A 25,241-nucleotide genomic window follows, 5' to 3' on the forward strand; every position below is an offset into this window, starting at 1 on the left:
CCATTTTCAAAGACAACCAACATTTTTTTTCTTTTCAAAAGTCCACTTTTTATAATGAAGCATTGATTCCGCTTTATTCGTACGAACTAATGAAGCAAGTGCTTAGATTGAAGAGGTATTCATAAAATCTGTTCTAGAACCAGTTTCAGGAAATTAAGTTTTGAATAGTATTTTGTTGTTAGTACCCATTATTCAGGTTGTATTGTTTGATCCGATTCGGTCTAATAGGATTCAAGTTCATTTTATTTTGTATTTTTTACGGTTCTACGTTTTGAACGCAAATTTTTAAAATATCCATTCTTTTTTTGTTTGTTTTGAACTGATAATGAAATACAGATTTCCAAGTTTTTGTTTCCGTAAAAAATGATTAAAGAAAAGATAATAACATTTCTTTTATCATCAGCTACATATCTGCCACATCATGAATGGGTTTTCCAATATAATGTACAATACAACTGAGACCTTAAAAAACGTACGTTGGTCAAAGCTTCATGTTCCTTCCTGACCTATAAACACTTCAAATATATATAAAAGTTAGTTTGTTTTTTAAGTGCAGTGTTTAGGAGGACAAATATACAAGTGGAGCAGCGAAACTTTAAGGGTAGGAACAAGAAATACAAGCATGACATGTGCCATAGAAATCTATGAACTCCTAACTTGCATATCGCCATAAGACGACTTCAAATTGTCTTCCAATCTCACTTTGAATTCAAAAAAAGGAAAGAAATAAAAAAACTATTTTCTATAAAATTACTTAAATTCATTTTTATTTCTTTTAGCTTTAATCCGCTTGTAAACATTTAAATCGATTTTATTTCTTTACAGATTATATGAATTTTATATGATTTAATGCGCAAAACCCCAATGCAAAAGTAGGAAGTAATTGTTTTAGATTGTGTTTACTTTTCTTCGTCTTCAGCTTCGGCTTCATCGTTTGGTTCGCCGTCTTCATCATCATTGACCTCACCTCCTTCGAAATGCATACCCTCTTGTTCGCCCTCCTCGTCCTCATCACCATCGACTTCGGCGTTCTCGGCTTCGGCACGTTCCATACGCCGCTGTAAGTCGGCTTCGTCCATCGCTGTAACCACCTTCGGGGGCATGATTACCTTGAGTTCACCTTCGTTCTCCATAATTTGCTTGCGAATGTTTTCGATGGCAACTTCCAGCGCCTTGAGACCGTCAGTCTTCTCTGTTGTGGAAGTGGTCATGACGTAGAGAGGTGGCGCAATGAGATTAATACGAATTGGCATTTCTTCCGTGGACACATCCAAACCGGACTTGAGAGCTGCCTTCACAGCATCGATTCCTTCGTAGCCATAACAAGAGCACTCGATGTCTGCGCGAATCTTCACCGCCTGCGATGTCAGTTTGCGTTGGATGTTCTGCAATAGCACCTCCTTCGTACTAGCATCCAAGCCGCATTCATCGAGGATCGAGGGGTCTTGCACTGACTGCTTGAAGATGTCGTAGGCAGCGGTCTTGTTGTTGTACTTCTCCTCGAAGTACCACGCCGTCTTTTGGTACAAATCCTCGAACACATCATTAGAGTCGTAGCCAAGAATGTCAGCGACATGCCTAAGGATCGAATTGACTGCTTTGGCTTTGGCAAAACGCTCAGTGCACTTGACGACGTCCTCGGTGGAGACACGTCTCTTTGACAAATCTATGTAACCCTTCTCCTTGTCCACACGAATTACCACAACAGGTTCTGTCTTACCAACTCGAATGAGTTTGTTTATGGAACGAATACGACGACGGGACAATTCAGAGAGCAAAATCATTCCTTCGATGTTGTTGTACTCCAAGAGATGGACGTAGGCACCCATTTCGGCGATGGACCGCACGTTAACCATGACAACATCATCAATTTCTGGGTACTTTTCTTTGTAGAATCGACTGGTGAGGACCATTTTGCGAGGGTTATTCTCTGAATTTAGTGTGAATAATTAGGCGATAATTCAGCTGATGAAATATTCCACAGAAAGTGGCAAAAACGTGTACACTTTTGCGGGTTGGTTTTCACGAAAAGGGTCAATTGACAGCAGATGTCAAATTAAGCCTCGGAGTGAAGTTAGCAACAACTATCGAATGCTCAACACTGTTGTACCTGCTTTGTATGCAGTCTGTCGGTAATGATGTTGACAGATAAAAAGCAATAAACACACTTCACTAGTTTCATTTTTGATTCTAAGGGTCCAGTTATAGGTATCATTGGTTTTAATCATTGAAATTTTCGCTTAGAGATTTAAAGCGAATAGGGTGGTCAATATTGTTATTATTGGTGTAAAATTAAGGTGATAAGTTTTATATTATTTTTACTTGAAGATTACTTTATTTAGTACATTTTTAATTTTCAATCAAGAAATCGGTTTTAATTAAAAGCTAATTCAGTTAATAATTCGAAAGAAAATCGTTTCACCTAAACGTTATCATTTACTTTGTGTACTCACCAGTCAGTTGTAATTACTCTGATTAACTCTAACTTCAATGATTAAAATCATGAAATTTAAATTTTCAATCGGGACATTTTTGTGCAATGACAGAAATTTTTAATGACAGCTCTAATCAGCTTGCTTATTAAGTTAACTTAGGTACGATTTCTTAGTTTTCGTATTGTGCTAAACTTTGCATTTTCGGCTTTTAAATGTGTTGTTCAAAATGCTTATACGGTTTGTTTCACAATGTAAAAATAAAGTCTAAGTAAGCTGCTTGGAAGACAACTAGAAATAGCTTCGTGAAGTGATGTAATCTAAATTATAACAGATTTTATGGTATCTATGGGTTAAGTCGACTTTTGATCGAGTTTTTGTTTAAAGAAAAAGTATTAAGCTATGTATTGTCTTTAAAACAAAATTTAAAAAAAAATAAGTACTATTATCATATTCAAACATACTTTTCCCAAAGATATTCATTCAAACTTCTGCCGAAAACGGCCACCAACTTTTTTATTCAACTCTGTGATCCAAATCCCATTTAAAAGTCTTATAAGCAGAGTTTTTATTTCTATAGAAGATGATCACAATCGACCATACAGTTGTTCAAAGTATGTGTTGCTTCTAGAAGCAATTATCTTAATTAAAAAATGCCTACGTGTTGATTTTTTAAATGGATTAAATTTTAAAATAGTTGCCAAAGTGTAAATAAACAGGAATTTGTGTTAAAATCTCTTTGGTATAAATTATTTAATCTTCAAAAATAAGTCATCTCAGTAATCTAAACAGACCCAGTAATGCTGTGCATTCGAGATACTGCCATTTTTATTCCATTTGCCAGCTGAGAATTCGCCGCGAAACACAAGCATAATCAAAAAACTTCAATACCACTAGCCGTGCTCCTCCGCCATCCTGCAGACACTCCTACACGAAAGAGACAGCATCCAATGCAGTCAAGCACTTCGCCCAACTTCATGCTATGTGCGAACATTTTATACCATTTTGAAAAAATAAAACATGGCTGGAAGAGGTGGTTATGATCACGCTAGGTAAATATTAATTTATTTCAATTGTTAAACTGTTTAAAAAGTTGTAAAATATTGTTTAAATTGTGCCACATAACCGAATAAATAAATACCAAGTGAATTTAAGTTACCAGGTGCACTTTTGTATTGAGAATTTCCCGGGCAAAATACTTCACCTTTTTTTCACACACTGGGCGGCGAGTGAAAAATGTGTTCTTTTTCTGCTTTGAAAGTTTCAATTTTTGATTTGCGCTCTTTAATCCGCGAGGAAAAAATTTTATTACAAAAAAAAATGCCGAAAATTTCCTGCCCAACTTTTATGTCGCGTCGAGGGTTATGAGAAAATTAGCACATTTTTTTTATTTTTCGGATTTGGATTTATGGATTCATGGCTCACGCTTTAAATTATGAAAATGATACGACTAAAAGTTTGATACTCGTGTGCTCGACTAACTCGACCGACCCTACTCGACTCGACGTGCTATATTGCTTTTCTATTGCTATATATGTGGCAGAGTCTGAATTCATAATTTTGTTTCATTTGTTTATATAACATATTAGCTAAATGTATAGATTGAAAAATGGTCAATATTTGAACAAATATTTAATATTTATGTTTTGTATTTTGTTTAATTTTTGTTTTGTAGAGGATATGGAGGCGACCGCCCACAAAAACAACTACCAACGGAACCCCCATTCATTGCTTATGTTGGCAATTTACCCCAGGGCCTGGTGCAGGGTGATGTCATGAAGATATTTCAAGACTTCGTTGTGAAGAATGTCCGTTTGGTAAAGGATCGCGAAACCGATCAATTCAAGGGATTCTGCTATGTAGAGTTTGAGACTCTTCAAGATCTGGAGAAGGCACTTGAGCTCGATGAGAGAATTCAATTGGATGATAATTCAGCCCCGCTTAGAATTGATATTGCCGAAAAAAGGAAGAATGATCGGTAAGTTTTTGGTCATTGTTAATTAATTAAAAAATAATTCTAAAGGGTTTCCAGCGTTAGAAGTGGCGAATGCTAATATAATTTAAACCAGCTTAACCTGGTTATTAAAAAAGTTTAGTTTCCTAAAAATGTTCTTGAATTCTCAAATTTCACATTTTGAAAGAATTCAAAATCCATTTAATACTCTTCCTTTCTTATGCACATATTTTTAGACAAAGTATTTACTTTTCTAATTATTTAATTTCCTGCCATTTTACTTGTAACACAAATTAAAAAAAATAACATCAGTAGTCTCATTTTATATAAAAAGAATTCATTCTGAACAATGTGATGGTCCCAAGAGTTTCAAGAACACATTTTTAGCTCCAAAGGATTGTAATGCATTACTGACAATAGAATTGAAATTGAAATCGATCATCAAGTAGGGCTTCAAATCTGCATCAATAGTTCGGTTAAGACATACAAATGAGAAGCCCTATTTGTAGCTTCATAACTAATAATAAAATACCTAAACACTTGCAAAAGTTTGGAAAAATAAAACACGTGGGTGCAATACTGTTGCCCTAAACTGCCAAAAATTAAAAATTGAATTTAAGGCATTTTCGAAAACGCTAAACAGTCTCTTATTCTTTTATTTTTAAAAAGGTTATTTCCATCTCAAAAAAGGCTGATATTTATTTCCGAAAAAAGGGCACATATCTTTGTCTAAGCAAAAAAGACCTTGAACTTCGCAAAAAAAAGTAAATTGACCAAAACGATGTGTCTTACGAGTTTTATCGAATCATGTGTGCACTCGAGTTTCTGAATTTATAATTGAACAACAAAACAAACTGAACCACTTCATTGAATTAGGATTTACTTCACATAAGAAACTTAACAAAAAATAAAATAAATAGAATAAGAGGCTGGATAAATTTTCATTGTTGCCCTAAAAAATTTTAGAGTTCCTTATTTTTTTTTTGTTCAAATGTCTTGTACATTAATTTACATAAAGAGCGGTATCACTTTTTCTAGGAAATTTAATAGTCAAATAATACAAATTTAAATAAAAATTGTTTTATATTTTCAAATTTTAGGTAGTATCAATCTGTTATTTCTTTCAAATATCCCGTTACTTAGTTAGTCTCTTATCTTTTCTAAACGCAAACAATGTGTATCATTCAAATAACTGGGGTCATACAATTAGCGAATGTTCTAAAAAATATTTTTAAATCAAAGTAAAACTTTTTATTTGATGAAAATTGAAATCTTTAAGTAAAAAGTAAGTCGATTTGAGTGTTTTATTCCATAATTTAAAAATATTTATTGGTTAGATGGGTCGAAAACAATCGTGTTCGGTAGAACTAAGAAAAACCATTATTCAAATGAAAAATAACGCTAAAACGATTCAGGAAATCGCTAATGATATGGGACGATCAAGAAAATTGGTTTACAATGCAATAAAGTATAATGAAATCCATCATAAAACCAACCCTATTCAGAGAAAGCCCCCTCCTAAAAAGACAACACCTGCTGATGATCGTATTATTGCTTCTTATGCCAAAAAAAAACCATTTCTTACATCAAAAGAAATTCAAATCAGAGTGCTGGAAGACCATGGCATATCAGTGAGTAGCAGAACTATACGCAGAAGGCTAAATGAAAAGGATTTGTTCGGATACGTGGCACAGCACAAGCATCTGGTCTCAAAGAAAAATATTAAAGCCAGACTTGAGTTTGCTCGAAGCTATGGAACCAAACCTTTAAACCTTTTTCATTTTGGAAAACTGTCTTATGGAGTGACTAGCCAAAATTCAATAGACTTCGATCAGATGATAAGCGTCATGTTTGGCGAGCACCAAAGCAAGAACTCAATCAGAGGTACACAGTAAAAACTGCTAAGCATACTTCCCGACTAGTGAAGCAATGGATTAGTGATCAGCAAATAAATGTTCTTTCCTGGCCAGCGCAGAGTCCTGATCTGAATCCCATAGAGAATCTATGGAACGATGTAGAACATCAAATTGAGCAAAAAAAAACTGAAAAAATTAGCAGATCTTTGGGAAACAATCAGAGAAGCCTGGAACAGCATTCCAATTTAGAAATGCCAGCGATTAGTGGACATTATTCCTCGCCTGTTGCGATGTGTAATAATGCAGAAAGGTTTCCAACAAAATATTGAGGAACAAATTTATCTTACGTTCTTTTTACGTTTTAAAAATTGACAACCTAAATCTTGTGCTAATTCTGTGGAAATTCCTAATTAAACATGATCTCCTATTTTTGGAAACATTTAAGTTCTATCGCTGTGAATTTCTATATATTTTTATTAGAAAATAAATTTTTGTTAGTGAATTTAATTATGTAAATAAATGTAAAAAAAGCATAATATCTTTTGTTACATATTTTTGAAGTCTTGAGTGCTAATTCTTTGTCCAACACTGTATATAAGATATATGTTATTTACAATGGCATTGGCATTTTAATAGGTTATTTAACATTTAAATATATTGTTTAACAAAACTTATTATTTCTTTTTTAAATTCGAACTTATTAGTTAATTGTTTAACATTATTTGGTAAATCATTGAAAAGTTTAAATCGTTATAAAACTATTTTGAAATCTTGCATTTTTAAATAAAACAAATATGGTTGAACATCTCTGACGTAAGGAATATATTTTGACAGTTATGTTGGTAATAAATTATTTTTGATTTTGACACCAAAAAGTAAAACATTGAAATAAATACGCTGTTTAACAGACTACCACATTAAAGTATTTAACATAACTACAATAGAAGTATACTTACTACATCGGAGTATTGCACGCATTGCTTTATTTTGAAGTTTCTGTAAATTGCTCATAGAGCTTTCATTAATTAAATACAAAACAGTAAAACAGAACTCAAAATGCGGTTTAATAAGTACATTGTAAATATTTATAGCAGTTATAGTGTGTAGTACCCGTGGCATGATGGTTAGTGCGTTGGACTGTCATGCTAACGGTCGTGGGTTTGATCCCTGCCTATGCCATCTAAAAGTCTTTTCACGGGTATATTGCACATGTTGTTCAAAACTTAATTTATAGTCAATAAACCTTAATACTTTATTTGTAAAACTTGTTCTACAATTTCTTGATCTATAGTTACGTTAACATTAACACTATCATTTAAAGCCATACACTTAATTTTTTTTACATTTAGTTGTAAGTTTATTAGCCTTCAGCCACAGATTTAAAATATCAAGCCTTTCACATTCCTGGGTTGTTTCCGCTTAAACAAATAATAGGGAATCGTCTGCAAACAAAGCAAGCTCACAATTTTTAATCATTTTGTTCATGTCATTAATGTAGCAGTTAAACAGTATTGGCCCAAGTATTGATCCTTGCGGGACTCCCAGTTCAATAGGTTCAGGATCAGATATGACATTATTGATTTTGGTTCTTTGAGAACATCCCAATAAAAAACTACGAAAGCAATCAACATCATTGATTCCATACTTGCACAATTTCTCCAGCAATATGTAAGGATCGATTGTCTCAAAAGCTCGTTTAAGGTCAAAAAAGATTCTTTCCAACTTATCAGTAATTGATTTATGCTCTTCCTCTTGACCTTTTTAATGTATGTAATATTGCTTCACCGGTTTTTTTCATAAGTGTCATTATTTCTTGTTCTGATATTTTCTTATTTGGTCTTATTTTAGGCAAAAAGCTAAATTGGAAATGGAATGTACAAGAAAGAGTAAAAAAAATCTACTGTAGCTCACTTTTTTTTGCAAAAAAGCTATTGGCAATAAATCTGGCTTACAATCGGAAATCAGACAGCTTTAGAGAAACCATTAAACCGCAACAAATTAAATAAAGTCCAAGTTCAGCTCGCCTATGTATTAGCGGGTAGCTTCGCACTACCCCATTTGCGGCACTGGACTCTACCTTACACTTCTTCGTCGCAGTGGATTAGCATTAGCCACTCCGTAATTCTTAGGTATTTAGAATCAATTCCAAAGCATACACACTACACCACCCCTCAACTGCAATTCGACAGAAACTTCCAGACTAGACCGTTCAATTTAAGTGGTACTCTGAAAGTCTGATATAATTGCACCAATCCTTGAGGCAATTTTTACCTGCTGTCTCTACCTGGTCCATGTTCCCTCAACATGGAGAAAAGTTAAAGTTGTTTTTATACCTAAAGCAGGTAAATGCTCCTAAGTCAATCCTAAAGGTCTACGACCTATAAGTCTATCATCATTCCTTCTTAAGACCTTGGAAAGATTGATTGATATCCATTTAAGGGCACGTATCGATACAAGATTAATGTCTTTGTCTCAACATGCCTACTGTAAAGGTAAATTGGTGGAAACAGCGTTACACACTTTAGTACGCACCATCGAATATTCCCTCCATCATAAAGAGTTCACTATGGTTGCTTTCTTTGACATCGAAGGTGCCTTTAACAACGTGGACACATCTCTAAATGTAGAGAGTTCGCTTCGGGAGTTAATTCATTTAATGCTTACTAGCAGAATTAACTCAAAACTGGGCAACTCTTCTAGTAGACGATTCGTTAGTAGTGGGACACCGCAAGGTGGTGTTCTATCCCCTCCTCTGGAACCTAGTGGTGAATGAAATCCTAACTAGTCTGGATGCGGAGGGTTTCAGAGTGATAGCCTATGCGGCCGACATTGCTATAGCAGTTTCAGGATCGGTGTGGACTGGGTGTTAACCCACACAAAACCGATCTGGTCTTATTTTCGAGGAGATACAAAATTTCATTTGTCAACCCTCCCTATATTAAAGGAATCCAATTAAAATTCTCAGACGAGGCCAAATACCTGAAAGAGTCAAAAAGCTACTGTTGCTCTCTTTTCTTGCAAAAAACCTATTGGTAATAAATAGGGTTTACAACTCAGAATCACGCATTGGCTATACACATCGCTAATCAGATCGCTAATACACCATCCCCCAACTGCAATTCGACGGGAACTTCCAGATTTCTATACCTCGCAGATCTTTTTGGGAGGATAGGACATTCTTGGAGGATGAGTCAATCCATTTTTACACAGATGGGTCAAAAACCAAGGAAGGGGTTAGTGGATGTGTGTACTCTGAACGACTGAAATTAAGTCTCTCATTCCGCGTGTTCCAGGCGGAACTTTTGGCGATAAAAGAAGTCTTGTCTTGGCTCAAAGAAAACTTGATATCTACATCTGATATTCGTTTTTTCTCTGATAGCCACCCCGCTATCAAATCTCTGGACTCTGTCTCTACAAACTCTATAACAGTCTATAACTGTCGATCATCGCTAATGGAGATGGCGCAACAGTTCAATATTCACCTTTGCTGGGTGCTGGGCCATAGAGACATTCCAGGTAACTGTAAGGCAGATAACCTCGCCAGGAACGGTACAGCCCATGCTACCACGTTTGGGAAGTACTAGCATACCAATCGCTACTTGTAAACTGCGGTTAATGCAAGACGCTGTGAGGAGGGCAGGCACCAGGTGGACCAACATCACCACGTGTCAAGTCACAAAAAACATCTGGCCAACACTGGATTTAAAACGTTCAAGGTGCTTGCTTTCTCTAAGCAGATCGCATATAAGCTCGATAATAGGTGTCATAACCGGAAACTGTCTAATATGAAAGCACGCCACGAGACTAGGCGTATTCTGAAATGACTTAATGACTTTTGCAGAAGCTGTATGGACGAGGAATAGGAAGAAACGGTTCTTCATCTTCTTTGCACATGCCCTGCTCTAACTCGAAAACGCAAGAATTACCTAGGAGAATTCTACTTTTATGATCTAAACGATCTTAATCATATCGGTATAATCATCCTCTCACGTTTCGTAAGGGACTCAAGCTGGTTCCATTGAGCTTAGGAGGAAGCTTCAAAATTCATGTGGTATCACAATGGGCCATTAAACTGGCCAAGTGTGTCCGTTTCCATCTTGGACAGCCACTAAAACCCTACCTAAGTGGTATCGAATGTGTTCAAGTCTAATAAACACAAACTAAATGCTGGTATGCCCCAGGGATCTGTTCTGTCTCCTAGTCTCTTTCTCATTTCTAGTAATAATCTCCTGTCTAAAACTTCTACTCCTGACGATAGTAATCTCAAATTTTCATATTAGTTTTTATATTTATAACCCTGTTCTTCGGATGTGGATTTTCAACGGTAAAAAGGTGATAAATTCTGATCTAGACAACATTGTTAAATGGGGAATCAAAGTACTTACTGTCTTTAAAATATATAAATTAATACCTTTGCCACTATCCATATGTGACATTTGCATCAAGTAAATTAACATCAACTGAAAACCTTAAATTATCGGTATGTGTATCTCATACCACCTCTTGTGGAAGGATCACATACCCGATTTCGCAGAAATTGGAGGTAGATGTTTGGGTTTCCTAATGCGATGCAAGAAATTTGTCTCCCACTTTTCATGACAAGAATTACTCATGGAGAATATGTCAATTCCTCGCAAGAGGCATTACCCGTGAAGAAACGTTAGATGGCATAGGCATATGAATCAGGGATTGAACCCAAGACCTCTGACATGACAGTCTAACGCATTAACCATCATGCCACGGGTACTTAATCTCTAGACTGGTGCTCTTAAAACTTACTTAAGTATCTGGGAACATTGAGCACTTAAATTGATCGTTGATGATATTGTCGTTGAAATATTTACGTCACTGTCGTCAAGTTTCTTGTCTCACCCTTTTTTACCGTTATTTTAACGGATTATTTACTAGAGAAATAGCCAATTGCATTCTTCTGTAATACTTACGATTTTAGGAATGATCATCGGGCCCAACTTCGATAAGTACAGAGGTTCGTTCTTTAGCCGTACAAAACGAATCTGGAAGGCTTTAAATACACTCTGTCTTTACCAATCATTGCAATATTCAGAAATACAAAATCAACGTGCACCGATACCTCCTTTCAAACCCTCTCCTTGACATAATAAGATTACCAAAAATCCCTTTGACCGTGTGCTTATTATAAAAAAAAACTTCTGGACATCAATACCACTAAGATAAGCCATTCCTCATTTATCTTCTTATTTCTGGTAAAGATGGTTTCAGAAATACTCAGAGCTGTTTCAGTAACTTTGCAGATTGATAAAGCAGTCAAACATTTACAATTCTTGTGCCACCTTGCTGAAACAACATGTATTTGTTGAATAAATGATGTATTCTTGAATCTTCTGTCAATAAATGTTTATTTTACATGAAGTTGGAAAATTCGATTTTAAGGATCTTTTATTTTATTGGAGTCTTGGCTACTTATTTAAAAAAAAGTTATGAATAGAGTTTTTAAATTTTGTTTCTTTTTTCTTTCCAGCGGAGGCGGTTTCCAGAAACGAGGACCACCTAGACAGGGTGGCTCCAACCAGCAATTCAATCGCGGCGGTGGCGGAGGTATGAATCGCAACGATAACCGCAATGATAATAGAGGTGCGTACAATGATAATTACGGGCAAAATGATAGGAATCGTGTTGGCGGTGGTGGTATGAATAGAGGATATAATGGTAATTAATACCATTGTGTTGTCGTTCTTTTGGGATGCTTAATCTTTTTTGTCTTTTCGATTTGGGTTTTTTTTTTGTTTTTCTTTGTTCATGTTTTCATATTTAGATCGTCCTACAAACCGCGGTCGATATGGTAATTTTGGAGATGATCGTAATTTTGATCGCAATATGGATCGTAACAATAGAGAAGGCAGTTACGGTGGCAGCAGTCGGGATGGCGGTGATCGTTATAACAACTATAATCGACAACGCGGTGGTGGTGGTGACCGTGATCGCCAGTATAATAACTCAAACGATAGGCCTCCATCGTCTGTGGGATCTTTAGGTAAGTGAAAAAATATTTTTTTAAATAGTTAATAAAAGAAAAACTAACAATAACATTTTAAAACACTTACGCCTATTTTATTGAGTTTCTTTAAAACCAGTTTCATGTACAACTAGTTTTAAAATGGTTTTGAGTTTTTCAGAATTTTCTTTTAAATGTCAATCGAATTATTAATATTGCAACACTGTTTGAATTTGATTTACAACTAAAACGAATTTGTGAAAAACGATAAACTCATTAAATTTAGTATTCCATTTTCTTCTTCACTCTCCATTGATCAAAAAGGAGTCATCGTAAATGCTCCCCACAGCTGTGATGGCATACTTCCATCGAATAGTTAATTGCGAAAAAGTATCTCATCTTTTAGTCCTTGAATAATTGTTGGCTTGTTATCGTATACCTTTTGTTTTAAATATCTCAAAAGAAATAGTCAAAATAAGTCAAATCATACTTTCGTGGCGATATCAATTGAGACACTACGGTCATTTAATTATTTTTTTTTTCAAAAGAGCCATTGTTTCGTTGGCTTTGTAACAAGTGACATCGTTTTTTTTTAGAGCCATATATTGAACATCTTCGTATCCATATCGTGGTAGCGAATGATAATCGACTTCTTGGTGCCCCTATTACCGATAATAGACTCGACCTTTATTTTCAGCAAACATTTTTTCAATTGAAAATGTTTTTGCTGAAAATGTTTATTAGCTATAAATATCATAGGGCCAGTCAACACCAGAAGGAGTGTGTGCTGAGATCTTTGCTGAGTTAAACCACCTAACTCAGCTGGTCAACGACCCCACTCGAATATCGGACATGGTAGGTCGAGCAGAAAACACTGACTTGTTTCTTACCTCTGACCCTGGTAAGTACACTATTAGTGTTCAATCTCCTCTAGGCACATCTGTCATTGTGTCATATCAGCAAATTTCTCGTGTAATAACTCTCCAGTTAAAGAAAGAGCTCCTAAGAGAACCGTTTGGCAATACGAGAAAGCCAACTGGGACGGTCTCAATAACTATTTTAGGATCTTTAACTGGTCACTATGCTTCCTCGATAGTGACGTTGACGCCAGCGCTGATATGATCACAAGTTTGATTCTCTTGGGAATGAGAACTTTTATCCCGAATAGGGTTAAAAGCATCAGACCTAAGGAAAACGCATGGTTCGATGCGAGCTGTAAAGAGTTTATTAGGGTCAAGAAGGTAAGTTTCCGTTGTTTTAAAGCCAAAAGTAAAAATGTTTGGTCATTTGTAAAAAAATATGAGGAATTCTTCCTCTTTCTTGGTTCCTACGCTCGTTGTGAATGACACTCCATTTGTTAGCTCTTTAGAGAAAGCAAATCTCTTTGCTAGGCAGTTCGCCGCCAATTCAACGGTGCCAGTGAGTGTTATGACTCCGCCTGTACTTGAGCGAGTTAATGATTCTATGGGGCAAATCTTTTTTCGCACTCGTACTGTAGCGAGAGTCCTAAAAGATCTTAACATACATAAATCTGCTGGTCCGGATGGTATCCCCGCTATTGTTCTGAAGAGGTGTTCTTCATCGCTGGCAAAACCACTGCGTATGCCTTTTCATCTGTCCTACTCCTCAGGTCTCGTTCCGAGCGGATGGAAAACTGCATTTGCCAGCCTATTCCCAAGAAAGGCGAATCTTCCTCACCCTCTAATTACCGACCGATTGCACTTACGTTCTCCTTTCCAATGTCTTTTAAACGTCAATGTCAACTTAAGAAATTTCTTGAAGAACGGAAGCTTCTTAATGACCGACAGTATGGCTTTCGTAGCAATAGGTCCACTGGTGATCTCATGGTTCATCTCACCGAACAATGGAACAAATCTTTACATAGTTTTGGAGAAAGTAAGATTATTGCACTTGATATTTCAAAAGCATTTGATAGGGTTTGGAATCAGGCTCTCTTATCGAAAATGCGTGCTTCGGTTTTCATGAACCCCTGCTTCATTGGATTAGTAATTACCTTTTGAATCGTTTAATACAAGTTGTATTAGATGGATTCAAGTCTGAAAACCACAAAATAAGTGCTGGTGTGCCCCAGGGCTCTGTTTTATCTCCAACACTCTTTCTCATTTTTATTAATGATCTCCTGTCTGCAACAACTAATCCAATACATTGTTTCGCTGACGATAGTACTCTCAGCTTTTCATATTCGTTTTCAGATTCACACCCCTCTTCTTCGGATGTGAAACTGCAACGATAAAATATGATAAGCTCATTAAATTCCGACCTAAACAGCATTGTACAATGGGGAATAAGGAATAAGAAACCGCGTGGAATTTAATGCTTCGAAAACGCAATGCTGGCTTGTATAGTTAAAGCGAAGTATTGCCATTATCCATAAATGGCACTTGCATCGAGGAAACTGAACATCTCGATATTCTCGGTATGTGTATCACCAACCACCTTTTGTGGAACGATCACATACGCGATGTCGCCAAAAATGCCGTAAGATGTTTGGGTTTTCTAAGGCGATGCAAGAGTTTTTTCTCTCCCTCTGATCTAGCTGTTATTTACAAGACTTATATACGTCCAAAGCTTGAGTATAACTCCCATAGCCTCTTGCATAGTATTGAACGTAGAGCATTTAGATTGGTTGGTGATATTACCATCATAAGATCATTTACGTCAATTGAACATCGTCGAAATGTTTCTTGTCTCACCCTCTTTTACCGTTATTTTAATGGTTTATGATCTAGAGAAAAAGCCAGCTGCATTCCTCCAATTGAACAGTTCAACCGTAATACTCGCGCTTCTAGGAATGCTCATCAATATACCCACGAGTCCAACTTCGGTCGTACTGTCAAGTACAGAGATTCGTTCTTTAGTCGTACTATGCGAATGTGGAATGCCTTGCCTCACTCTGTCTTTTCCAGCTATTGCAATATTCAGGAATTCAAAACCAATATTCACCGACACCTCCTTCCAACCCCTCTCTCCCCTTCCTAGTGCTCACACTGTGTCTACATAATAAGGGTAGTTATCCCTTTGAGTGTGCGCTTATAAAAAAAAATAGTTAGACCTTTAAATATCATAACCCGCATCATAATTTAAAACTAAAAGGCCTAGAACTTCAGTTAAAACTACCTCTATGAGACATTCAGCATCCATTGAACGAGGGGGGCCTATCGTGAATCTCCCTGGAAATTTGTTCCTTAGTCGCGAATTACCCTCCACAAATTCTATGCAATTATGCAATTACAAATGAATTACTAATGTTCAAGAAAAAAAATGTTCCGAGGGAAATTTTTAATCACGATAGCCCCCAAAGAGTGTTTTTTTTATAGCTGTGTAGTTATCATTACTAAAAACCCCACTAACACAAATTAAAAACTTAAATTTAACAATAAACATATTATTTATTTCTACTACACAGATGACAGCGAGAGACCCCGACTTAATTTACATCCCCGATCTATACAAGCACCCATTAACGCTTTGGCGGTGACAAAACAAGCCGCTTCTATTTTTGGCAACGCCAAACCAAGAGAAGAAAAGCTAAAAGAGCTAGGAAAAGAAGTTGCCGAAGAAGAATATGCAAGTTCTTAAACAAAAAATATATATTTAAAACAAAGCAGAAAAAAAGTTAATTAATGCAAATTATAAAGAAAAAGAAAATAGAAAGTAATAATTATTTCACAGCCAAGAGCTGATAAAGTGAGTTGATTGTATGGAAAATATAAGATTTGAAAAACAGAAAAAAGAAATCAATGCGCGAATATTCAAAAAAAACGAGAAAATTAAAACAAGGAAACCAAAATCTATCTATGAAAAAAAAAAATAAATAAAAACAAGCGAAAGAGGATAAAGAGAAATAATTAGCAAGCAAAGTAAGGATTTCATAATAAAATTTATTAAAGCTAGTTTCTTCTTTTTTAACTATAATTAAAACAAACAACAACAAAAAAAAACAATTAAAATAAAGATATTTGTATTTAAATTTAAATATTAAGTAAATATTGAATACCAATATTAAACAAAATAATTACTTACAATATATAAATAAATATATATGCGTATATTACTTTGTAAAAAAAATAAAAAAAAAATAAAATCAACTTTTTAAAATATTAATTACATACACTTACACTTTGATATATTTTATATTCAAATATATCTAGAAATAATAATATTTGTAAAGAAGAACAAAAAATAATAAATAAATACATAAATTTAAACTACCTAAGCTGACGATCGAATTAAGTAAAAAAAAAGTGGAAATCCCACACAGAAATACACACTTAACACACACACACAAGTATAAGCAAATAAGTTTTTCTTTGATTTTGCTAAGTTTTCGTTTGTTGCTTGTCATCATCGTTTATAATTTACAATAATATAATAATTATTGTTCTTTTTTTTTAATCACATAACCAACTAGTTGAACATTTCTAATAATTTGAATTTATTATCTAACGCTCGCATAGAGGCATATTTATATTAAACATAAACTTTATCCCAAACCTTTTTTTAACGAATTTGAAAGTCTAGTCTTTTCAAATTTGAGCTTGGTCTTTGAAATGAGGAAAAATAGTAAACAAAAACAAAAGTCTTAAATTAATTCTGTACAGCAACAAGCGTATATCAGGAGTTGTATTGTGTTACTAAAAAAAAACTGGTCTTAGCATCTATTCTATTATATAACTAATTAAATATTTTTCTTATTATTTTTTTTTTAATTTTACACTTGTAAATGATTGTTTTTCATAGAAAAATACCAATAAATAAAACTAATAAAAACATAAATAAAAAACACAAAAAAAAATTTAAAACAGAATTCAAAATCGCTTTATTTATTTTAGATTAGATATTCATATTTATTTGGAACTAATCGCACGTTGAAAAATAAAGCAAGTTCTCTTTAAGTCTATGATTCCCTTTTTTTTCAAATAAGAGCAAAAGTTGCATTTTAATTTTTAAAATTAAAAGTCCCCAAAAAAAACTACCACCAAATCGCTTGGTAATTTGTTTCTTGCATATGGCTGAATAACAACTTGGGAATTTATTTGGAGTACTAAAATAAAAATCCACAGTTTATAATCATCATCAGGTAATGTAGAAAAATGTTTGCAAGAAGCACCGAAGGCGCATTCATTTTCGTGTGTTGGATTGTGATCTGCATTATAAAATGTGGTCTTGACCCTTATCATTAGGAAAGGAAAAGGTAAGCAATCATCAGGGTGACATAATTCATATTCAAATACATAGTTTTATGAGCATAATCAACAATAACTGAATATGATCGCTGGATTAGTTCGGCTCAGAAAATCTTTGAATAACGTCGTCGAAGTAAAAAAAAAGCCACAACCAGACAGACATCTAACTGGTTGATAAACTCTTGTTCATTAAGGAGCTGTTCTAATATAGATCGTATAACCTGATTTATCCTGAGGTTTTGTTTCTGTGGCATGGACACTGGACAGACCACCAAGGCTTGGTGACTAAAACGGTAGGTATCATAGGATTAATTGAAAAACCCACATAACTTATTTTATTCTGCTACAAGAGGGATATGGATTTATGTCTACCAATATTAATTTATATATTTCTTAGGAAAAGTTATATTTCCAAGCCAGTTTAGGAACAATCGTTTCCATATATCTTACAGCAAACCATTCATGTAGGCCTTTATTTCAATCGCTGCCTGTACCAACAAATTTGTGTTTTTTTCAAGGGTACTGACTCTTCCGGGAAATTGACAAAAAACCCTAGAAAGATAACTATATTTCATAGACCATAAGTGATACACATGATTTATACGTCAATTCAACGTAGGTTATCTTTCTAGGATTAAGCTTGCTTTTTCAAGTTAACCCTTCGGATTCGGCATAAAAACTGTAGGTCTCCTCCATCCCTGAAATTAATCACACACAGAAATGGTTGCGAGTTGTCACTAGGCCATGGTTCCTTACGAGCTCCACCTAGTTTTTTTCACACTAGTTTGGAACCAAAATAAATGAGTACAACAAGTTGACTTGGTGCAGGAACGGAAGGAACTGTTCATTCGTATTTACATTAAACTAATTCATTCAAACATAATTACTTTTCAACTATCATGAAATTCACTGCAGGTCAAAAACGAACGACCATTTGCAAGGGCTTCATGTAACTAAAAAAAACCGAACAGTCGATCGCTCGCGTTACAAAATCTCGAAACCTGGGCCCAGTACTTTTAAATCCTTTGTGTATATTTTCTTAATTTAAGTAGAATATCATTGTAAGTCAATTGGTTAATAGTTACGCATTGTACAAACCACTTGTTTAGACATTTTCCGATCGATTGTAGGGACAGTCTTTGTTCCAAAGAACATACGTTTTTTGTAGCATCCTAAGCAACCTCTAAGCCCGCTTAGCTAAGAAAAACCTCTGTCTAACATTAAAAAGCTTGTATAAACACCTTTTTGGCATTTAGAAGCCTCTTACCAGCGTTTATAAGTATGATTGTGTGCATTTTTAACTTTTGCTTTTTAAAGTTGCATTTTTGTACATAATCAACAAATTTCCAATAATTACTATCTTATTTTCACTCAAGAACAACTTATTCTTTATTTCGCTTCATTAACTACAACTTTTGTAAAAGTAAAAAAAAAATCAACATACTTAAAAATTTGACAGGTGAATGCAAGAAAAATTGCCGAAAACAATTACAAACGGACAAAAATCGTCTATACGTTGAAAAGTACTGCTCCGAATTTAATAAATGAGGTATCAATAGAAAGCTTGATTGATTACAAATTAATTAAATGATTAAAAACATTTGTATCATAAAAATTATAAAATTTAGAAAGGATTAATTAAAAAAAATACTTTTTTTCAAAAAATGGCGAATATTATTTTTATTTCCCAACTAATTTTCAAAATTTATATGTCATTATAATCTTAACAAATAAACAGTTATTTTGGTATATCAAACATTTCCATACGTCAACCCTAAGCTTCAAAAAAGCCTCTTAAACGTAACCCAAAACAAAATTTATCAAAATTCTAGGCATTTGGTCCTTCAGAATTTCGCTTGCCAAAATAATTTTTCAATTATCAGAAATGGCGCCAAACTTCAACAGCTCTCTACAAAAGCAGAAATGAGGTAACCAAAATAATATTTAAATCTTATTTTGCCTGAAATTTCAAAAGTTTATAGATTTAACACTTTGCATATCTAATAGGTAAATGTAAGGAAATTAGCAAAATAATCTTTCAAACGAACATAAATCGGCTATAAGTCGAAAAGTACTACTCCAAATTTAATAAATGAGCTGTAAATAGAAAGCTTAATTAATCACAAATGATATGAATTATTAAAAACAGTTTTATTACGAAATTTTAAAGAGCTAAAGAGGATTAATTAAAAAAAGTTAATTTTTCCACAAAAAGGCGTATATCATTTTTATTTAACAACCAATTTCCAAAGTGTATACATCATTGTAAACTTGATAAACATTCGATCATTTTGGTGTATCATACATTTCTGTACGTCAACCCCAAGCTTCAAAAAAGCTTCTTAAACATAACCCAAACGAAAATCTATCAAAATTATAGGCTTCTGGTCGTTCAGAAATTTGTTTGCCAAAATAAGGATACAATTATCTAAAATGGCCCAAACTTCCACAATTCTCTACAAGTACACAAATGATAATTCATAAAGCGTAATTTAAGTCATTTGCCGTGTAGGACTCATTATTAAGGGAAAAGTGAAATAGAATGTTTTCGGTTTAATATATTTCGGTTAAAACTAATAACAGGGCGTTTTTATGAAAAGCAAACAAATATTCCTAATACGCCACAGTGACCAAATAAAAATAAGCCTTTGAAATGACAAAAATAGGACAAGTGGGTCATAGTAGCATGAATACCTTATTGTCTAACCTTAGACAGAGCTAAATAAAGTTGTTTGTGTCCTTAGTCCTTAAGAAAGTAAGTTAATATAACAATAGGCTTTAGATACTATTTTTAATATGATTTCAGAACTTTGTTAAAACCTGTTAATAGAATTAATCATTCGCTGATTTAAAAAAATTAAAATAAAAACCAATAACCTTTCTTGACACAATAATTTTATTTAATGTTTCTTTTTTATAATTTTTTCCTCTATACATTACAAAAAATATTTTCAGTATGTTTTTTTTTATTTGTTTGTTTAATAAACTTTTACTTTTACATTAAAATTTACTTTTATTTGGTTTTGATGAAAATAAGATTGAAAAATAGCAAAAATAAAACATCCATACATTCAGTTTGTGTTTTATTGTTGGTATTTTTTTAATATCAAGAAAAATATTTATCTGTTGAACAACATTTAGTAAAAAAAGCATAATTATACAAATAATCAAAACTGTAAGTCGGTACTAAACTCTTTGAATTATGAGTGGTTTTATATTTTATACAAACAAAAAATTAACAAAATCAACAAAATATACGAGAAAATTCACTAAGAAAAAAAAAATATACATAGTTATTTATTTTAATTAATAGTTATATGTATTTAATAAAAGGTAAAATGTGCATCATAGTTGTATAATAAATTGATTTATTGGCTGAAACTTACTAAATTAACATAAAAAAGCTAAATATTATTTTATAAAATAAACAAAAAAGTTTTACGTAAATATTTAAATTAAAAAAGTTTATGATTCTTTTAGTTTTTTTTTCTTTTCTTTTCTTTTTACTAAATTTTTACTACGAAAAATGTTTGAACCAAAATGGTGGCACGATTTACATTTATATTGGTCGAAATATATTTTTTCATTTATTTTCATAGTTTTATTTTTAAAGGTTGTATGTACCCATGTGTATATATTTTTGTTATTTAGTTTAGTTTTAAATAAATGCAGTTAAATAGATTGTTTTGTCAGCGATGAATTTAATTTATTAAAAATATATATTTTATATGTATAAATGTGAAAATACATAATTAAATTTATGGACACGGAACATGAGTAATATTTTGATAGCTTTATGTCTTGTGAACTGAATTTACCAATCACAGAATCCCTCGATAGTCAATGATCTGAAGGGATACATAGAATTTTAGACTCTGAAGGATTTTGTAAAGGGGTTGCTGCATATTTATACAAAAAAGTTACATACGGGTTATTGTGCAAAAACATTGAAATACATTTGTTTATATTTATTAAGAGTGATGTGGTGGAAAGAAAATTAAAACAATGAATATAAATTAAGAAATAATTAACTATTGGAGATTGAAGGGAACTGTCGGTTCAACACAAGTTACATACTTAGCTAAATAAAATTGAAGCTTTTCTTTCTTGATTATTAATAATATTAATACTTAATTATTAACTAATAATGAAACTTGTTTTAAAATTGTAACAAAATAAATAAATATAAAAAGTGTATACATTTTGGTGCCACATCACACTTTTAAACTATTTTCTTTTTTAATTACACACTATTTTACATCTTAAGGAAGAATTAGCGACAAAAAATTAATGTATGTTAACTTTACGTTATGAAGATTAATGAATGTAGGTACACAATATTTATTTAATTTTTATTTTAATGTACACTGACAGCTTTGTTTTTTAAAATTTTATATTACTTTTTTTTCAATTATTTATGTAAATGTATGTATGTATTTTTGTATTTTTATGTAAGTGTCTTTGTTTGTATATTTATTAATTTGTTTTTGTTTTTTTTGCAAAAATATGTTCTTATTTAATTTTTTCTTTGAAAGGATTGTTTTCAGCATTTTTTGTTGTTGTTGTTTATAATTTTTAAATATTTATTCATAATATTTTTGTATGACTGCTTATCATTCCGTTTTGTTTTTTTTTTTGTATTTTTTTGTATTTTCTATTTTTTATTCAAATTTACACTTATTTAGAGTTTTTATTTTTTCGGCTACTGCATATTCATCATTATTGACATTGATCTCGATAGTTCGGCGGAATTGTTGTTTTCTACAGAATTCTGTAAACTTCACGCCTTTGCTCCGGGTATTTTTGATAGAACTTTTGATAGATCAACACCAGTAAGTGCATTAATGGTTGGTGGCAGTTGTCCACATAAACGGGCGACATCGTTCGTTATATTATCGTTGCCGCCTATTAGGACAATTTCTTCGGTCTTAGCTAATGGGGCAGCAATCTCAGCAGCAATCTAAAAGAAACAAATAAAATATTTAAAATTCTTATTCACAAAAATTACATATAGTTTTTTTTTAATACATAAATATATTTTTGAATCATAATCTTAAAAAACTTGACAATTTATTGTCTTGACAAAACCTTGAATATTTCGAAAGACTTAAAAAAGTTAAACTTAAACCATACCCCGCTAAATAGAAGTTATTGGTTATCTCAAAAAACAGTCTATGGTTTTTACAAAGTATAGCGTATTTTTTAAAATTATTTTTCGAGCTGTTATTAATTTGACTCAATTAAATGTTCATTGGGGAAAAATATTCAACACTTCATTGTTAAGGATTTAACAATTATCTAGGAAGCAATTTGCAATTTTCTAAGCGAATAAAAACTAGTGACTTAAAACTCTCAACCATTCCTGTGTGCGAGTCCGAACGGCTTATTTTAGAAAGCCCTTTTCATGACAAGAATTACTCTTGGAGAATTTGACCTCCAACGAGTATAGAAGTGTTTCATTTATAGTTATTTTCAAGTTAAATAGTGCAAATAATAGTGTAAATAAAGTTGGCAGTTTGCCACTAAGAATAATAACAAATCGATAGCCTAGTGGAGCTGGCGTCCGAAAACAGCTCCAAGGGTCGTGGGTTCGAATCCCGTGCGGAGTGCACTAAAAATCTGGAAGCTTTTTTTCACAATCGTGAAATCGTAGATTTTATAGATTGGGAAAAAAAGCAAATGGAGAAGGAGAGGAAAGCAGGGGTATCGAAAGATACCTCTGCCAATTCATCAGGTGATGCCAATGTGGTGCCATCAGCGGTACACAGATTCACCGCAACATCATCAGGCCACCAGTCTGATAGTCCATTGACAACAACAAACGTAAAGAGGAAACTTAAGCCTAACCTGGTGGAAAGGAACAATGCTGCTAAGCGCGGAGCGATGCGCCAAGGCGTGCAGCAAAAAAAACAAAAAGAGATGACGTCACAAAGCGAGTCGTCAGACGGTGACATCGACTACGTCTCCGAAGGTGGAGAGGGGCACTATAGGTCGCCTAAAAATAAAAATAGGTTCTCAAGCCTAGCGCCGCCAGAGCAGCCTAAAGAAAGGGAGATGGAGGTGCCTGAAGCCCCCAACGACAACGAAGCCGATGAAGCGGAGCTGGCACAAGTGCTGCAGGCAAAAAAGCAGCAAATAGATGCCTACGAGGACCAGCTAAAAAAGCTGAAGGAGGAGATGGAGCCCATTCTCAGTGCACTAAGAAACAAAATTGAAGCGCGCCGACAAAAAGAGGCAGCTGAGAAGGAGGACAAACAAGCACAACGGCTCCTACAACAACAACAGCAGCAACAGGCGAAGCAAAAAAAGCCTGATGCAAGGCAACAAAAACAACAACCACAGCAGCAACAACCAAAGCCCGCTACCAAAATCACTGGAGCGGAGCAAAAAATGAAGGATTTACCAGCAGTGACAGGCCCAATGCTTGAGGGCCCATCCACCTCGAGTAAGGCCAAGCAGCAGCAACAACAAGAGCTACAAGCAAGGCAGCAGCAGCAGCAGAAACAGCAACAAAAGCCGCAGAAGCAGCAACAGCAGCAGCAACAGCAGCAGCAACACCAGAAACAACCACAGCCTAACAAAGAAAAAATACCACCAATAAGGACCCATAAGGTTGACATACAGGACATTAAACAGGTATGTAAGTCGGCCACTAAGGGCAAATTTCTCATTAAAATTCTAAACGAAAAAGAAAAGAATTATTCGGTCCAGTGCTTCTCACTGGCCGAATACAAGTTAGTTAAAGAGTTGCTAAAAGAGGCCACAGCTGAGTTCTTCAGCTAAACGCCTAAGAGCGAAAAATTCAAGACGGTCCTTCTGAAGGGCATAAGTTCCTGCACGGAACCGGAGGAGCTCTTAGCTGAGCTCCGAAAAAAAGCCAGTGACGATCTCGATTTTATCGGGGTCAAGCCTTTCACTACGGTGAAGTCAAGACGAGGGGGTTATAGGCTGCCAATGTTCCTCGTAACATTATCGCCCCAAAGCAGTTTGAATAGTGTCGAGAGAATCACAACTCTCGACAATCAAGCTGTACGCTGGGAGGAATTAAAAAGGCACGACGACATTCTACAATGTACGAAGTGCCAGAGGTTTGGCCATGCCAATGCCAACTGCAATATGCAGTTGCGTTGTGTGAGGTGCGGAGAAACCCACAAAGAAGGAGAATGCAAGCTGGGGAATGAGCGGGTTGAGGATTTGACCCTGCTCAAGTGTGTCCTTTGTGGAAACCAAGGGCACCCCGCTAACTATAGGGGTTGCCCTAAGGTCCAACAAATGAAACAGAAACAGGCCAGTCAAAAAGCCGAAAAAAGTCGACAGGCTCCAACACAAAAATTCGTAGATCCCAAATTTTCCTACGCCCAAATGGTGTCAGGGAATGGGAACACGAGACAGGCTCCACCAACGGTTGCCCCAAAGGCCCCTGTGCCTAAGGCACCAGAGGTGCAGCCTGACATTGTAGCCTTGTTGTTGAGCATTCAAGGTCAACTAACAGGACTGCAAAGTCAGATAAAGGAGCAAGGCAAAAGGGTAGATCATCTCTACTCTTTGTTGCCTGGCCTGGCGCAATTTAGACCATAATGGGCGCGCTGCCGGAGACGCGCCTAAAAGTCCTAGCTGTGAATGTAAATTCACTGATTAGGATTGAACGAAGAGCCAATATGTTCCAATTGTTGAAAGACTACAGTCCCGATGTGTTTATGGCTAGCGAAACTAAGCTAAACCACAAACACAAATTGACTCATAAAAATTACAATATCGTAAGAAGAGACCGGCCCGACTCCACTCAAGGGGGCGGTGTCGCTCTCTTTATACGAAAAG

General features: G+C 34.4%; 3 protein-coding genes and 1 long non-coding RNA gene across 10 annotated transcripts in view; 1 reads left to right on the top strand and 3 right to left on the bottom strand.

The window, feature by feature from the left end:
• Nucleotides 1-3,973, bottom strand: part of LOC129948119 (uncharacterized) — a 17,926-nt gene extending 13,953 nt beyond the window's left edge. The window contains exon 1 of the long non-coding RNA XR_008781832.1: nt 3,637-3,973. This is a non-coding gene — a long non-coding RNA (uncharacterized LOC129948119). The remainder of the gene's footprint in view (nt 1-3,636) is intronic.
• Nucleotides 739-2,054, bottom strand: LOC129948117 (eukaryotic translation initiation factor 2 subunit 1). The gene has a single exon (XM_056058966.1). It carries the CDS (start codon nt 1,911-1,913, stop codon nt 900-902), a length of 1,014 nt encoding a protein of 337 aa, XP_055914941.1. The 5' UTR covers nt 1,914-2,054; the 3' UTR covers nt 739-899.
• On the top strand, nt 3,356-17,044 carry LOC129948118 (eukaryotic translation initiation factor 4H). Of its 2 annotated transcripts, none has more exons than XM_056058967.1 (5): nt 3,356-3,484; nt 4,108-4,410; nt 11,743-11,930; nt 12,037-12,255; nt 15,644-17,044. In XM_056058967.1, exons 1-5 carry the CDS (start codon nt 3,453-3,455, stop codon nt 15,814-15,816), a joined length of 915 nt encoding a protein of 304 aa, XP_055914942.1. In that variant the 5' UTR covers nt 3,356-3,452; the 3' UTR covers nt 15,817-17,044. The 2 variants fall into 2 exon arrangements, with proteins under 2 accessions (XP_055914942.1, XP_055914943.1); XM_056058968.1 differs by having other exon boundaries at nt 11,743-11,855.
• A 4,231-nt stretch (nt 17,045-21,275) lies between these two features.
• The window catches only part of LOC129946406 (flotillin-2), a 393,620-nt gene continuing 389,654 nt past the window's right edge, over nt 21,276-25,241 (bottom strand). For all 6 annotated transcript variants that reach the window (XM_056056581.1, XM_056056578.1, XM_056056579.1 and 3 more), the window contains one exon: nt 21,276-22,383. In XM_056056581.1, coding sequence (XP_055912556.1) covers nt 22,204-22,383 — 180 coding nt within the window. In that variant the 3' untranslated portion in view covers nt 21,276-22,203. The remainder of the gene's footprint in view (nt 22,384-25,241) is intronic.

Source organism: Eupeodes corollae, chromosome 2 (assembly GCF_945859685.1).
Source record: "Eupeodes corollae chromosome 2, idEupCoro1.1, whole genome shotgun sequence".
Taxonomy (NCBI): Eukaryota; Metazoa; Arthropoda; class Insecta; order Diptera; family Syrphidae; genus Eupeodes; species Eupeodes corollae.

Coding starts and splice junctions, on each gene's coding strand:
- LOC129948117 (XM_056058966.1), bottom strand. CDS start 1,913: ATGGTCCTCACCAGTCGATTCTACAAAGAAAAGTACCCAGAAATTGAT.
- LOC129948118 (XM_056058967.1), top strand. CDS start 3,453: ATGGCTGGAAGAGGTGGTTATGATCACGCTAG. Junction 4,411..11,742: donor GAAAAAAGGAAGAATGATCG/GTAAGTTTTTGG, acceptor TTTTCTTTCCAG/CGGAGGCGGTTTCCAGAAAC. Junction 11,931..12,036: donor TATGAATAGAGGATATAATG/GTAATTAATACC, acceptor TTTCATATTTAG/ATCGTCCTACAAACCGCGGT.